The sequence below is a fragment of the Alternaria incomplexa genome, assembly GCF_024043165.1.
Source record: "Alternaria incomplexa strain BMP 0042 chromosome Unknown scaffold_7, whole genome shotgun sequence".
NCBI lineage: Eukaryota > Fungi > Ascomycota > Dothideomycetes > Pleosporales > Pleosporaceae > Alternaria > Alternaria incomplexa.
In genome coordinates this window covers 1,695,587-1,708,911 of record NW_026249856.1, presented here as the reverse complement: position 1 = coordinate 1,708,911, position 13,325 = coordinate 1,695,587, and the positions used below count along the sequence as shown (strand labels likewise).

General features: G+C 53.1%; 5 protein-coding genes across 5 annotated transcripts; 3 read left to right on the top strand and 2 right to left on the bottom strand.

Moving 5' to 3' along the window:
• Positions 1–725: 725 nt before the first annotated feature.
• Positions 726–1,806, bottom strand: J4E90_005783 (uncharacterized protein; the record flags this gene model as incomplete). The annotated part of the gene is made up of 2 exons (XM_051435335.1): positions 726–1,652; positions 1,798–1,806. The coding sequence occupies 2 exons, from the start codon at positions 1,804–1,806 to the stop codon at positions 726–728; spliced, it is 936 nt and encodes a 311-aa protein (XP_051291359.1).
• Positions 1,807–3,895: 2,089 nt separating this feature from the next.
• Positions 3,896–5,994, top strand: J4E90_005782 (uncharacterized protein; the record flags this gene model as incomplete). The annotated part of the gene is made up of 2 exons (XM_051435334.1): positions 3,896–3,960; positions 4,011–5,994. The coding sequence occupies 2 exons, from the start codon at positions 3,896–3,898 to the stop codon at positions 5,992–5,994; spliced, it is 2,049 nt and encodes a 682-aa protein (XP_051291358.1).
• Positions 5,995–6,080: 86 nt separating this feature from the next.
• Positions 6,081–7,935, bottom strand: J4E90_005781 (uncharacterized protein; the record flags this gene model as incomplete). Its single annotated transcript, XM_051435333.1, has 2 exons — positions 6,081–7,732; positions 7,785–7,935. 2 exons carry the CDS (start codon positions 7,933–7,935, stop codon positions 6,081–6,083), a joined length of 1,803 nt encoding a protein of 600 aa, XP_051291357.1.
• A 740-nt stretch (positions 7,936–8,675) lies between these two features.
• J4E90_005780 (uncharacterized protein) lies at positions 8,676–10,571 on the top strand (the record flags this gene model as incomplete). Its single annotated transcript, XM_051435332.1, has 1 exon — positions 8,676–10,571. The coding sequence occupies one exon, from the start codon at positions 8,676–8,678 to the stop codon at positions 10,569–10,571; it is 1,896 nt and encodes a 631-aa protein (XP_051291356.1).
• A 1,235-nt stretch (positions 10,572–11,806) lies between these two features.
• On the top strand, positions 11,807–12,763 carry J4E90_005779 (uncharacterized protein; the record flags this gene model as incomplete). The annotated part of the gene is made up of 1 exon (XM_051435331.1): positions 11,807–12,763. The coding sequence occupies one exon, from the start codon at positions 11,807–11,809 to the stop codon at positions 12,761–12,763; it is 957 nt and encodes a 318-aa protein (XP_051291355.1).
• Positions 12,764–13,325: the final 562 nt, after the last annotated feature.

The following is a 13,325-nucleotide window of genomic DNA, read 5'->3' as shown; positions in this document are numbered from 1 at the left end:
ACATAACTTTTGATAACTCACTTTTCGTGATCGCTCTTCTTGGAGTTTGGTAGCATAGTACGACACATATGTAATCATTAAATGCCTTGGCGGAGATCCTTCGGATGAACGTACATACGTAATGTCGAAGGCCCACCTGACGCCTTCGAGAAGCACCGAAGCAAAGATGTCGGAAGAGATAAGTGGCGAAAATTTTGGCATTTTCAGTGGGACGCGCAGATGTTGAACCCCCCCTTGGTACGAGTGGTCTTCGAGAAGGGTTGTCCTTGGTAGAATCCCTGTCGTGGTTGCATTGTGGGCCCTGAGCGGCTTAACGCTCCTTTCCCCGCGTCCTAGCTTCTGAACCCAGCACGGCCTGTTGGCTTCACTCTGTGGACGATCGCACCCATTGCATCCACGCGCTACTGTCGTTCACGACCGAGTTCGGCGCTTAGTCTGAGTCCAGATCCAGCCTGGACTCTAGTCATGCCACTCACTGACGTGACTTCATCGGACTGGAAAATGTAATCATGTCGTACGTACACGCAATATGCCCGAAATGTTGAGAGCGTTGAACATGATGTCTCGAAATGCGGGAGCGACGAGAAGACCGAAGGTGTGTAGAAGATATAGTACATTATACAGTTCTCTGAAGATACGGTCTATGGGATATCCTTGGTTGTGACGCCTGTACTCCGTTTGTGTCGACGCCAAGTGGCTACAACACCAATATTGCCCATGAAGACTCATACATGTTCTCTTCCCATCATAGGAGGCTTGTTCCAGTCCTGGGGCTTACCATCATTGGCGTTCTCTGTGACCACCGAAGCATTCCTGTGCGTGACTTCCACCTCATGTGTTGCCACGATCCAACCCCTAGAGTCTCGTTCGGTGTCCCGTTTCGTCAACATGGCTCGATCGCTGTTGTCGTCCATGTCGTCCAATGGAATGAAGTTGTTCTCGTCCTTTGCTTTCGGTTTTATGGAGAGACGGACTGACTTCTCGGGGGCCGTAGAGCTGATGGTCGTGTTGTTGGTACTGTTGAACTTTGAACCTTTCGTCGAAAGGGCTTTGCTTGCTCCGATTGTCGACTGTATCTTCGGCCAGAACTTGGCGATCAATAGCCGGTGAGCAGGCATACATCCGCAGACGATCGAAACGTCGATTTCGATAAGACTCCATAGACCGGCGTCGACGTAATCCCAGGTGACATTCTGCGTATTAGAGAAGTGGATGAGGGATTCCAAGCGAATGACCGAGATGACGACGACGAAGATACCGACACCAAACATGGACATGACCATGACCTTCTTCTTGATACCCATGTTCAGCGCTGCTAGATGTTTCATCGGGAGCGCCATCACAACCACGTCGAGGAAGATGTTGATAGCGGCCGCGATCCAGCCTTGGAGATGGATGTTGTTGCAGCTGCCTTCGTGGAGTCCATCCCATTGATCCCAAGCCATGCTGATGGGCCGGCATTGCATGAGGGTGACGACGAAGAATACAACGGTGTAGACCCCACAGACGCCCATGACGCTGTAAGTAAGGATTCGAAAGCTCTTGGCCGGAAAGACGCGAAGGTAGAAGAAGAGAATCGAGATCTTGGAAACACCAAGGCCAGTCACGTAAAAGATTTCTCCCAGGAAGTAGTAGAACAGGACGTTGGTGATCTGGTCAGCTTTGAGAGTCCAAATGTCTCGTCCAAGACCGTTTTTAACCACTGTAACGTTGTAAGTGAAATGGCGGCCAAAGGTTTGTCGAAATCGTCTTACAGAAATGGGTAAAGACCGCGGGAGGTACAGCAATCAAGACAACAATAAACATCGTCAAGTCGTCCCATGATACCTGGCGGCCCTTCTTGCCTATACTAGCGGCCATTCTCAGGATGAAGGCTAATATAGCGACAACAGCTCCAGCTATGCCAATAGCCATGAAGGAGTCACCCTTGTAACGAATAGGTGCTCCACAACCAGTGCTGGTGATATTCTTGGTCTCTGTTACGCATCAGTATCCAAGAATGCGGCCTGCACGTTACGAGGGTATACTCACGCATAAGCTCATAGATCGTACATGTCTTCTGGGAGCAGGCGGCTACCGCAAGATTGAGGGCAGTGTTGGTGCATAAGCACTGCGAGGTGAGGTCTGTGGCGCATGTCGACTTGGGAAGCTCTTCCATAAAACATGCCAGCTATACCAATATGTCAGACAAGAGTTCAGTTACAGTCTTCATATAAGAACACATACAGCGCACTTTGGCATGTGTGCCGCCAGAGCCTCAAGCGGGTTCTGAGCATGAACGGCAGCCACGAAGGCCCCAAGAAAAGCTACCACAGTTCTTAACCGCATTGGGAAATATCATGTGCAGGTGTCGTAAAAGAAAGGCAAAATGATAGAGCTGAGGAAAGGGCGACAGCGGCTGGCTTCGGACAACGCTTCGTACGAATGTTTGAAGGTAGTAGGTTATGTACTACAGTAAATACCAAGCAAATAATCTGCACGGCGCTCGTGTGGAGTTGCGATAACACAAAATGTGCCCACTTGAGCGTTCTCACCCGGGCCAAGGGGAAATCATACCGAAATATGGATCGGTGGAGAGTTGGCAGGTCGGGTTACGAAAGACACCGAGAGGGGTGGAGAGCAAGGGATTGCTCTGCAAATGCCGTATTCAGTCGCTGGGGAACTGCCTTTGCACACCCGGTCACGGAGCCAGGGTTTGTACATACCGCGCACCTTCCCCCATTTTGACAAGCCCTTCAGAAGTCGTCTCTGGCACAGTCGGTGTCGTCGAGAATCCCTGGAGACGGCTCGCAGAACTACCAAGACATTCTGCCGTGCTTATGCGGACGGGGATGCTTTCCAGCACACGTCGGAAGCTGGCTGCGATGGACATTGTTGGTGATGGAAATCCTCTGGAGCTACAGGCGCTGACTCTTACTCGTCCATAGACCCTTGAGGCCCACCCTGACCGCCAAGTCGATTCTAGCACGTGCATAGTGGAGTCGTGCATGGATTACGATCGATACAGGTACGTTACCTTCGAGGCGTCCTCTTGTGGCCGCGCTGGAGCCCTCGATCGACTTGGATTGTGAAATTTGAGGTGGAGACTTTCGCGGCGTGGTTATCCGATGACGTTTGCGGCGTACGTTGGGCAGTCGTAACTACCGTGTACGGTAGCGACGAGGCGTGCCGCCGGCAGAAGAGGTTCAGAAGGATGCCAAGGTGCATGTATTGGATGCAGCAGCGACGACTATCATGAGATATCCAGATTGAGCGAGATTCAAGCTAGACGACGGCTACATTCTAACTTTGATCGTTGACTTGTAAAGTTTAGCTATCTCGCGGGAGTTTCCTTGCTACATGGAGGTAAGTTTACGCCAGCCAGGTTCGGCCCGACTTCCAGTGCGCCCAGGGTGGAAGTTCGGTCTAGCTTCAAACAACGCCTCGTCTCCCCGCTCAATCTCTTGACCTGCAGCTAGGAGAATTTCTGTCCTTCGCTGACTCGAGAGCCTCGCATTCGTCACATTTGTCAGTGCGAGCGAGGATGCCGTCCGACATGGGAAGCCTTTCTACCATGCGCCTGGATCCACTAGCGCACGGGTTGTACTACCATCCTCATGCGGTAAGAACAGGCTGACCTGTAGGGGGAGGATTAGCCGCAGGTCGCATTCGTGAAATGTCAAGGACCAAAGGGGTAGATGGTCGATGATCGTAATGTTCACCACGTGTACCGCGACTACCGGTGGCGCTTCGTGATGGTTGATCGAGGCTGTCCTGCATGCCAATATAAGCTTTCACAGGGAAGCCCTCGTCGCTTTCTCTCCACACTCGTTCTCGCAACGACGTTGTATATCCAGTCCTTTGCTTTTTGTCTCTTCTTTTTTGCAAGGTTTTTACTACCTCTAATTCCGTCACCATGATTGTCATTAAGGCTCTTGCCGTCCTCTCTTTACTTACCAACTTCACTTCTGCACGCATCATGTATGTTATCACGTGCCAATATCAATGAATGGGTGCTAATCAGACGATAGCGACGGCGCCGAGCACACTCCTTACCGCGGCGAGAATGTCAAGCGTGCTGTGAGCGCTACCAACACCACCACTCTTGAAGACTACGAGTATGTCGTTGTCGGATCTGGTGCCGGCGGTGCACCTCTCGCAGCCAGGCTAGCTCTTGCTGGCCACAAGGTCCTTCTCCTTGAGGCCGGTGATGACCAGACCAACACCACTCAGTACAACGTGCCCGTCTTGCATTCCGTTGCCGCCGAGTATGAGCCCATGCGATGGGACTACTTTGTCAAGCACTTCGACGACGAAGAAGAGCAGAGGAGGGACACCAAGCTCACCTATGAGTTGACCGACGGCACCCGGTACACTGGTCCCAGCCCTCCTGCCGGCGCCAAACCCCTCGGTGTTCTATACCCCCGTGTTGGTTCGCTCGGAGGCTGCACTGTTCACAATGCCCTCATCACTGTATACCCATACGAGAGTGACTGGGAGTACCTCCAGTCCATCACTGGCGATTCTTCTTGGGCACCGAGCAACATGCGCAAGTACTTCACCCGCTTGGAGAAGTCGCGCTACCTACCCAACAGCGTTGTTGGACACGGATTCTCCGGATGGCTCGAGACCTCACTGACCGACCTTACTTTGATCGTTCAGGACCTCAAGGTCATCTCCCTCGTCCTGGCTGCTGCTACTGGTATGGGCAAGAACCTTCTTTCTTCGCTCATCACCACCGTTACTGGCCTCGGTCAGGTATTGCTCCGCGACATCAACAACCCTGGCGCCAACCGCGATTCCGCCGAGGGCATGTGGCAGGTTCCTCTTGCCATGAAGATTCCTGAGTATAAGCGTGCTGGCCCCGTCGACTTCCTTCACCAAGTCATCAACGCGAAAAACCGGGATGGAAGCCGCAAGTACCATCTCGACATCCAGCTCAACACCCTCGTCACCAACGTCGACTTCAACCAGAACGGTACCACACCCAAGGCTACTGGTGTCAGCTTCTTGACTGGAAAGTCTCTCTACGGCGCTGACCCAAGGCGTCAGTCCGGCTCTGCTGCTGGTAAGGGAACAAAGGGATCCGTCACTGCTACTCGCGAGGTCATCCTGTCAGCTGGTGCATTCAACACCCCTCAGATCCTAAAGCTTTCCGGCGTTGGTCCCAAGGAGGAACTCGAGCAATTCGGCATCAATGTCGTCAAGGACCTCCCTGGTGTCGGCACCAACCTCCAGGATCGCTACGAAATCCCCGTCATCGGTCAAGCACCAAGCAAGATTTCTCTTCTCAACGGCTGCACGTTCCTTGAAGGTGACCACGACCCCTGCCTCGAGAAGTGGGAGACTGGCACGCTCGGAATCGGAAAGGGTGTCTACGCCACCAACGGTATCGCGCTTGCCATCACCAAGAAGGCTAGCAACTCCCCCAACGGTAACGCTGATCTTTTCGTCGCTGGGTGGCCCGCGTACTTCAACGGATACTACCCCGACTTCTTCGCCAACGCCACCCTTGGCCGCGACGCCTGGACCTGGCTCACTCTCAAGGCTGAGTCTCGCAACAACGCTGGTACTGTTACCCTCCGTAGCGCTGATCCCCAAGATGTGCCTGAGATCCGCAAGCGCAACTTCGCTGTCGGCGGTGACGAGGACCTGGACGCCCTTGTTGAGGGAATGAAGTACGGTCGCGAGGTCTTTGAGGATCTCATTCCTCTTGACGGCAAGTTCAAGGAGGTTTGGCCCGGAAAGCAGGTTCAGACCGACGAGCAGTGGAAGGAGTTTGCCAAGTACGAGTCCTGGGGCCACCACGCTTCTTGCACTTGCCCTATTGGTGCCGACGATGACGAGAAGGCTGTTCTTGACGGCAACTTCAAGGTTCGTGGCGTCGAGGGTCTCCGTGTCGTCGATGCTTCCGCTTTCCCCAAGATTCCCGGCACTTACCTGGCTCTTCCCCTCTACATGTTGTCTGAGAAGGCATCCGACGTCATCATCGCGGACGCCAAGGTCTCCAAGTAAAAATAGCGAGTAACGGGAGTGCATAGCGTGACTCCACCATCAAGTTTGGTTGTATATAGCGTTCCTAATGTATATTTGAAAATCCGTTAACACATCCCGGTCAATACGGCCATACCCGCAACGTGATCCACACCCGCAACCTCCTCTTCCAATAATTTATCAATCTTACTCTTGCTCTTAATCCTCCAGAATGCTTGCGCGCCATCTACAAACCTCTTGCTGATATCATCTACATCTTCCGCAGGGCATGCGGCGAAGCACAACCGGAAGCAGTTGAAGCTGTCCATTGCCTTGATCTCCTCGTTGGCTGCGAACATTGTACCGGGAGCTACGAGACATAGGTAGGGTTTCGAGGTCCAGAAGACCCACAGAGCCCTAGAAAGGCGGGCGGCAGGTACTTGCTTGGCGAGCGGGTGGGACGCGAAGTCGAAGCGCACCCACACGAACATGCCGCCAAGAGGTCGAACGAAGGAGTAGATCTGCGTCTTCTCGATCACAGCCCAGTCATCCTCTTCGTCAGCGACGTCGACGAGACTCCTTCGGCGGCCAGCTTTTACAGCTTCCTTTCCAGCGTCAAGTGTGTCGCACATCTTCTGCATGCGACGCTCATAGTTGCCTCGGAGGCCTTCTAGCCAGCGCACCCATCCATCCACTTTCCAGCCACTGCCATCGGCCGCGCCGCCTTTACCAGGGTCGTTCGAGGCTTGAGGACCCATGAGTAGTTCTGCCATCATGGACTGCACGAAGCCTGAGGGCTGCTGGGTCGAAGTCTCGGTAATGCGGAGGAGACGTTCTACGAGTGCAGGCTGCGCGGTGATCCAACCAAGACGGCACCCGGGGGCTACCGTCTTGGAGAAGGTGTCGAGACGAACAACACGACCCTGGTAGTCTACGCTGAGGTATGAAGGAATGAGACTGTCCAGGAATTCGAAGCCAGAAGATTTGGTAGGCTTGGGAGGAACGCTGCTGGGCGACGAGGATGGGTACTGCAGGTACCAGTATGGGTCATCCTCAACGATGATGATGTCGTACTTGACGCAGAGAGCGTAAATCTCGGTTCTGCGCTGTACCGACAAGGTGCCTGATGTCGGGTTCTGGCCAATGGTGACGGTGTACATGACATGTGGGCGGCGGCCCTTTGAGTAGTCCCAGTTCTCTAGAACATCTTGCAGACCTCCCTTTCCATGTGCCATCATTCCCTCGTCATCGATGGCTACCGGCGCAATGTTGAAGCCTCGTGGCCTGGCGGTCTGGATGGCGTTCATATAACAGTAAGTCTCGCACAGCAGCCCTGGCCTCTCATCGACAGGGTCATGTTCAGCCGACCACTCATTGCTGAGCGCTGTCAGCGTCTTGGAAAAGCCATCGGTAGATCCGCAGGTCAAGATGACCTCTGGGCCGTTCTTGTATGGGACGAAAGGATGTAGGTTCTCCCTTGTGAACTGTCGGATGAACTGGTATAGTGCGGGGTATCCCAGAGCCTGGCCGTATTGCAGCGCAGACTTCAGGTCGATCATGCGCAGGGGATCTGGCACATTGGAGTACTTGGGCACAACGAGGCGCGACGCAGGTGGCTCCTTCTCTTTACGCTCTGCGATGGATGTCTTCGCGAGTTGGGTGGTCGGGGGATCGTCGGCGGGCGGATCGACGGGCTTGTTTGGCGTTGGCTGCCATCGGTTCGGCTGTGCGACTTTGGCCTCGAGCGTGTCGTAGGGGAAATAGTGATCGTTGGGGAGACCTGGACGGAATCAGTAATCTGAGGCGAAACGGTTGGTCAGGCGCGCGCATACCTCCAGCTAATTGGGCGATCCCGGGAATCTGGAAGTACTTGTAAAACTGTTTGACAGAAGAAGCTTCGCGCGCTCTCGTGCTGCGTGACAGGAAATGCGTAAGATCCACTGGATCGGGGAAAGAGCTCGGGTCAGAGTTGTACGGCGCCATCGTGGCACTGCAGCGGTGTGCGGATAAAGTTTACGCGGACGCGTCAAATGCAACAATGTCAACAAGATCGTCCAATACAAACAATCGCATACGAAGAGGTAAAAGACGATGGGGATATTCCTGGGTATGGAGTCGCTCCGTCGCCCGAGGCGAATGGTCCGAGGGACCGATAAGGCGCTGATTAGAAATGCCAGAACGGTGACCTCATCACCAAACGGGAAGCCGTATGAGCTGGCTAGGCCACGTTGAGCCACGTTGAGCCACACGTGGGAGCTGCAGCTGGGAATAGCCATCCCGAACAACCTGAGATGAGAGCAAGCATGATAATTCCCATTCTATCGGCGCGTGAGCCTTCGCATACTGCCATTGCCGCCGACACCCCAAGCTTTGGAAGCTTTATACTCGGAGGCCGATCTTACCTAGCGTCTCAGTGCCGTGAAGCCGGAACGTGGGCACTCCACAGGCCCGCATCATGCAGGTCCCGAAGCTCCCCAGAGCTCTTTCCTTGCCATTGCCATGCCTTCGCCTTCGTTCGTATATTCTCAAGTCTTTCCCCCCTTCACCTTGTCCTGTACATGACTCTCTTTTGAGTCTTTTTCTAACCATCACCCATCGTCGCACATCTCTACGCGCATTCCTATCGATAAGCATCCGTTAAGCCTCGGCGCATCGTCATCCTATTCACTACCAAAGTGTCGTCCCCTACGAGATCCCGCCACGAGCTGGCATCCATCTACGATATGGAGCCGCGGGAAAGCCTCGACGACGAGGGCGCGCCTCCGCAAGCCTACCGTGACGACGAAAACGCGACGACACTTCCTGCCGAGTCAGCCGACGCCATCGCGACTCCCGAGACATCCGGTCAAGAGCACGACACCCCACAAGAGCCCTATTACGCCAACAAGTACATCCCGCCGCGGTTGCAACGTGTATGGAACAATGTTGTCGTATGGGTCAAGGGTCCACAACCGCCCCGACCCTGGAAGATACACCCTTTCTTCCCCAAGATACAGACTGCGCCAATCCAGTTGTTGAACAACTATTTTCCTGAGAGAAGACAAAAGATCGGCCTGTTGGTCTTTTTCTACTTCTGCTGGATCCTGACCTTTGGCTTGGTCCTGCATCGTAGCGCGTTTGCAGCGGACATTCCTGGATATGGCAGCCCCGTGCGAATACGGTGTACGGATCGCTTCTGGGACGATGGCAATGGCTGCGGGCTCAACGGCGATCTATGTCGACCCTTTGAGAACAGCACCATGCCTTTCCGCTGCCCCGCAAACTGTAAACGCGTGCAATTGCTTAATCCACATGCTGTTGGTGACAAGAATGTCAACTATCGTCCATTGGTTATTGGCGGACCCACCGACGAGGAAAACACGCTGGAGAACACATATTACCGCGCCGACTCTTTCATCTGCGGGGCTGCTATCCATGCTGGCTTCATAAATGACGCGTCGGGTGGCTGTGGAGTTGTTGCGCAGGTTGGCGAGAAGACTGACTACCCCAGCGTAAACAGGAGACACATCAAGAGCATTGGCTTTGATTCGTATTTCCCGCGCTCCTTCTCCTTTTTGCCCGGTACGGCAGCCAAATGTCGCGACTTGCGGTGGCCATTACTAGGCGTATCGCTGACCTTTACCATCCTGTTGTCTTTATTTACTACCTCACCATCCGTCTTCTTTACCTCCATCTTTGTCGGTGTCTTCTTCCACGTTGCACTGGCATCTGACCCTCCCAACTTGACTGATTATTACTCCATAATCAGTATTGCTCTGTCACGCTTCCTTCCCGCGTCATTCTGCATGTATGCTGTCTACCGGTTTGCAGTGCGTCGCCAACTGCAAGGTCTTCACGCACAAGTAGAGAAAACCATCCTCTGGCTCGGAGGATGTTGGATCGGCGCTCTGAACAACTACACCTTCGACAAGATTCCCATAGAGCGTCTTACACCCCACGATATCAAGAACCAGCCAGGCGCTATTCCTGCGCTTATCATTATCGTCCTCACCCTCTTCGTCATCGCTCTGGGACAGGCATGGTCATTCCGCGTCGAAGGTCGTCTACCGCGTTACCTTGCCCTCTACGGCATTCTGGTGGCTGGCATCCTGGCACTTGTTGCCATACCAAGGATGAACGTCCGCATCCACCACTACATCCTCGGCCTACTCCTTGTACCTGGCACATCCATGCAAACACGCCCCTCGCTTCTCTTCCAAGGCATTTTGATCGGCCTCTTCATCAACGGGACCGCACGCTGGGGCTTTGCCAGTATCCTCGAGACGCCTGGCGCACTTCGTGGTGACGCGCCCATCGGGACCGTACTCCCACTCATCACTGCGCCTATCATCCACAACAACTTCAATCTCCACCATCTGAGGCCCAACATCACCTTCGATTGGCAATACCCATTCCCTGAGCCTTATGATGGAATGAGCGTTCTGGTCAATGATGTAGAAAGGTACCATGAATACGCTGACCGTATGGAGGAAAGCTGGACGTGGACTAGACACATGGAAGGCGTGAACGAATACTTTCGATTCGCTTATATAAGAGGCGGTGGAAGGGGGGATTACACGAAAGCAGGAGTTTGGAGAGCGGATGGTGGCTGGACAGACATGGCCTCCGGGCCATCGTAATCCCTTTGCAAGAGAATGTACTAGTCTTGATCAGCACCGCATCGCATCGCATGATCTCTCTTTCTAGGCGCTTCACTTGTGGTAGTAAGCGCGTGAAAAGAGAGATCATGCGATGCGGCACGGTACTAAAGACAGCAGTCTATCGTAAGGCTAACAGATCGCTCATCATTGCTTCGGCTCCACATCTATTTCGATGAGCACATCAATAACACGTTCATTCACTCTCTCAAACTTCCACTCGACTCATCCAACTTGTACGCACGTTCTGTAGGCTGCACATCTGGCAAGGAGGGTATCGTTCCTCTAATGCAACATGACCGAGCGGACGAGAACGTCCATACGATGTTTTGTCCGATCCGACCGGTAGTCAGATCGCACATTGATTTCGCAAGTGAGACTACGCTTTGGGGAGATGCGTGTTGGACGCTTTAGGGAAATGCGTGTTAGATGTTCCACTCTTTGTAATGTTAGAATGCATTGCTGAGATTGCACGACAATGCAACACACACTTTCTAGATCCTTCTGTGATACCACGTCGCCTTGAGTATTGGGTCCGGTTAGTTTGTCTTGGTGTTCACTATTCGTCCGCCGTTACGGACCACTCGACCCATGCAGAATGATACGTATCACTAGTTGGCTAAGCTTGCGACCCGCCCAAGGCCGCAGGTATGTCTGTGTCGGAAGTGAGTGCAACATCTCACATCGCGCCATCGCCTGTACCCAAATACATGAATGAACTTTACATTCGTTCGGTGTTTAGTTGAATTGCACAATGGACACGTGACTGATGTAACTGTCTGTGCCGGGGCCGTTATTTCCGTACGCACATGCGTAAGAGTGGTTGAGCGGGGCCATTGTGCAATTCCTGCCGAGGAGGGGTCGGGGATAAGTGGAGCACGTCTTGCCAAGAATACGCATTGTGTTGGTGGCATCATCGGACGACTGGTATATATGAACATTTGTAATGTGGATGCTGACTCGCTCGGCATTCTAGGAGAAAGACGCGAGCTGCTGCCTGCTGTATTGGGTATATAAGTCAATGAAAGAGATGCGTTGGGAAGGAACTATCAACAGCTCAACCGCGGCTTCCTCCCCTGCATCATCGGTTATATCATCAACATCATCGCTCGTGCTTTCCCCGCTATCAATTCTCCTACGCATTGAAGCTTTTGTCTGACTCTAAACATCACAAACCAATCCCCACGAATCAAAATCGAATTCCATCACCCATCACCATGGTCAAATCAGTCTTCGGAGGAGCTGCGCTCTCAGACACTGCGTACTTCAACACGCAAGAAGACCGTGCCAAACTCATCGATGTTTTGCTTGCCAACGGCGTCAAGAACATTGATTCCGCACGTCTCTATGCTGGATCCGAAGTTGCCATCGGCCAACTCGAGAAGCGCAAGGACTTCATTATCGACACCAAGCTCCCTGGCGGTTTTGGTCCGCCCGGTGAACTCAAAAAGGACACTGTGATCAAGTACTGCCAGGAATCTATTGAGCGTGCCAAGATCGACCAGTTCGACATCTTCTATATCCATGCTCCAGACCCAACCGTTCCTTTTGAGGAGACCCTGGAGGGCATGAACGAGGTGTACAAGAAGGGCATCTTCCGCCGCTTTGGCCTCAGCAACTTCTCGGCCGAGCAAGTTCAGCAAGTCTACGACATCGCGAAGGCCAAGGGCTACCCACTCCCGCAGGTCTACCAGGGTAACTACAACCCTGTTGCCCGACACTTGGAAACTCAGCTCTTCCCCACACTCCGCAAGCTCGGTATGCACTTCTACGCATACTCACCCCTTGCTGGTGGCTTCCTGGTTAAGACCGCAGCAGACCTCGATGCAGGCGCCGGACGCTTCAACGAGCAAGCCATGGGCAACATGTACGGAAAGCTGTACGATAACGAGACCATGCGCAAGGCGCTCATCAAGTGGAACGAGATCGCCGAGAAGGAGGGTGTCACCAAGGCGGAACTCGCATACCGCTGGATGGCCTACCACAGCGCGCTTGAGGGAGACGAAGATGGTGTCATCTTCGGTGCCAGCAAGATTGCTCAGGCTGAGCAGACTGCGCAGAGCTTGAAGAAGGGCAAGCTTAGCGATGAGGCGGTCAAGGGCATTGAGCAGATTTGGGAGAGCGTCAAGGAGGTCGCTCCTGTTGATAACTACCACAGTTATGCTAAGAAGTAGTAGATGACGCCATGATATATTAGAAGTTGTCGTAATGTCATAATGAAACGTCGACATAGTCTACTCTAACCTTACATCGTTCTTGCCTATGATAATTTACCCTCGATACCATATGATGCCCCATGCGCACGACCCATTTCGTACTTCCGAAGACCCTTCCAGCCTGTCCCTCTCTTAGTGCTTTATATACCTTGAGCATCACGCGGGTACTGCGCCTCTCTTCATTTGCGAGTCTTTCCCGAGCATTATGCTCGAATCCACCACTAAATCAACGAATCTTTCGAGAACCATTTTCCGCCTATTATCAAGCAAACCCACGAAGATCGCACCTTCGGTCTCGATTCAAGCACCTGTCTGCTAAAATCATTCAAGATATCTACCTGCAAGTTGAACATTCTGGTTGTTGGGACGCAGACATCCACTTGTCGGAAAGGTAGTTCGTGTAGCGGAACATCGTGGTTTCGAAGGAAATGTCCTCTCTCCACGCTCACACAGTCCCAAGAGAGTTCTTTCTTGATGTGAATGCTCTCGCTGTATTTTTCATACCAGTTCTTCTCGTAGT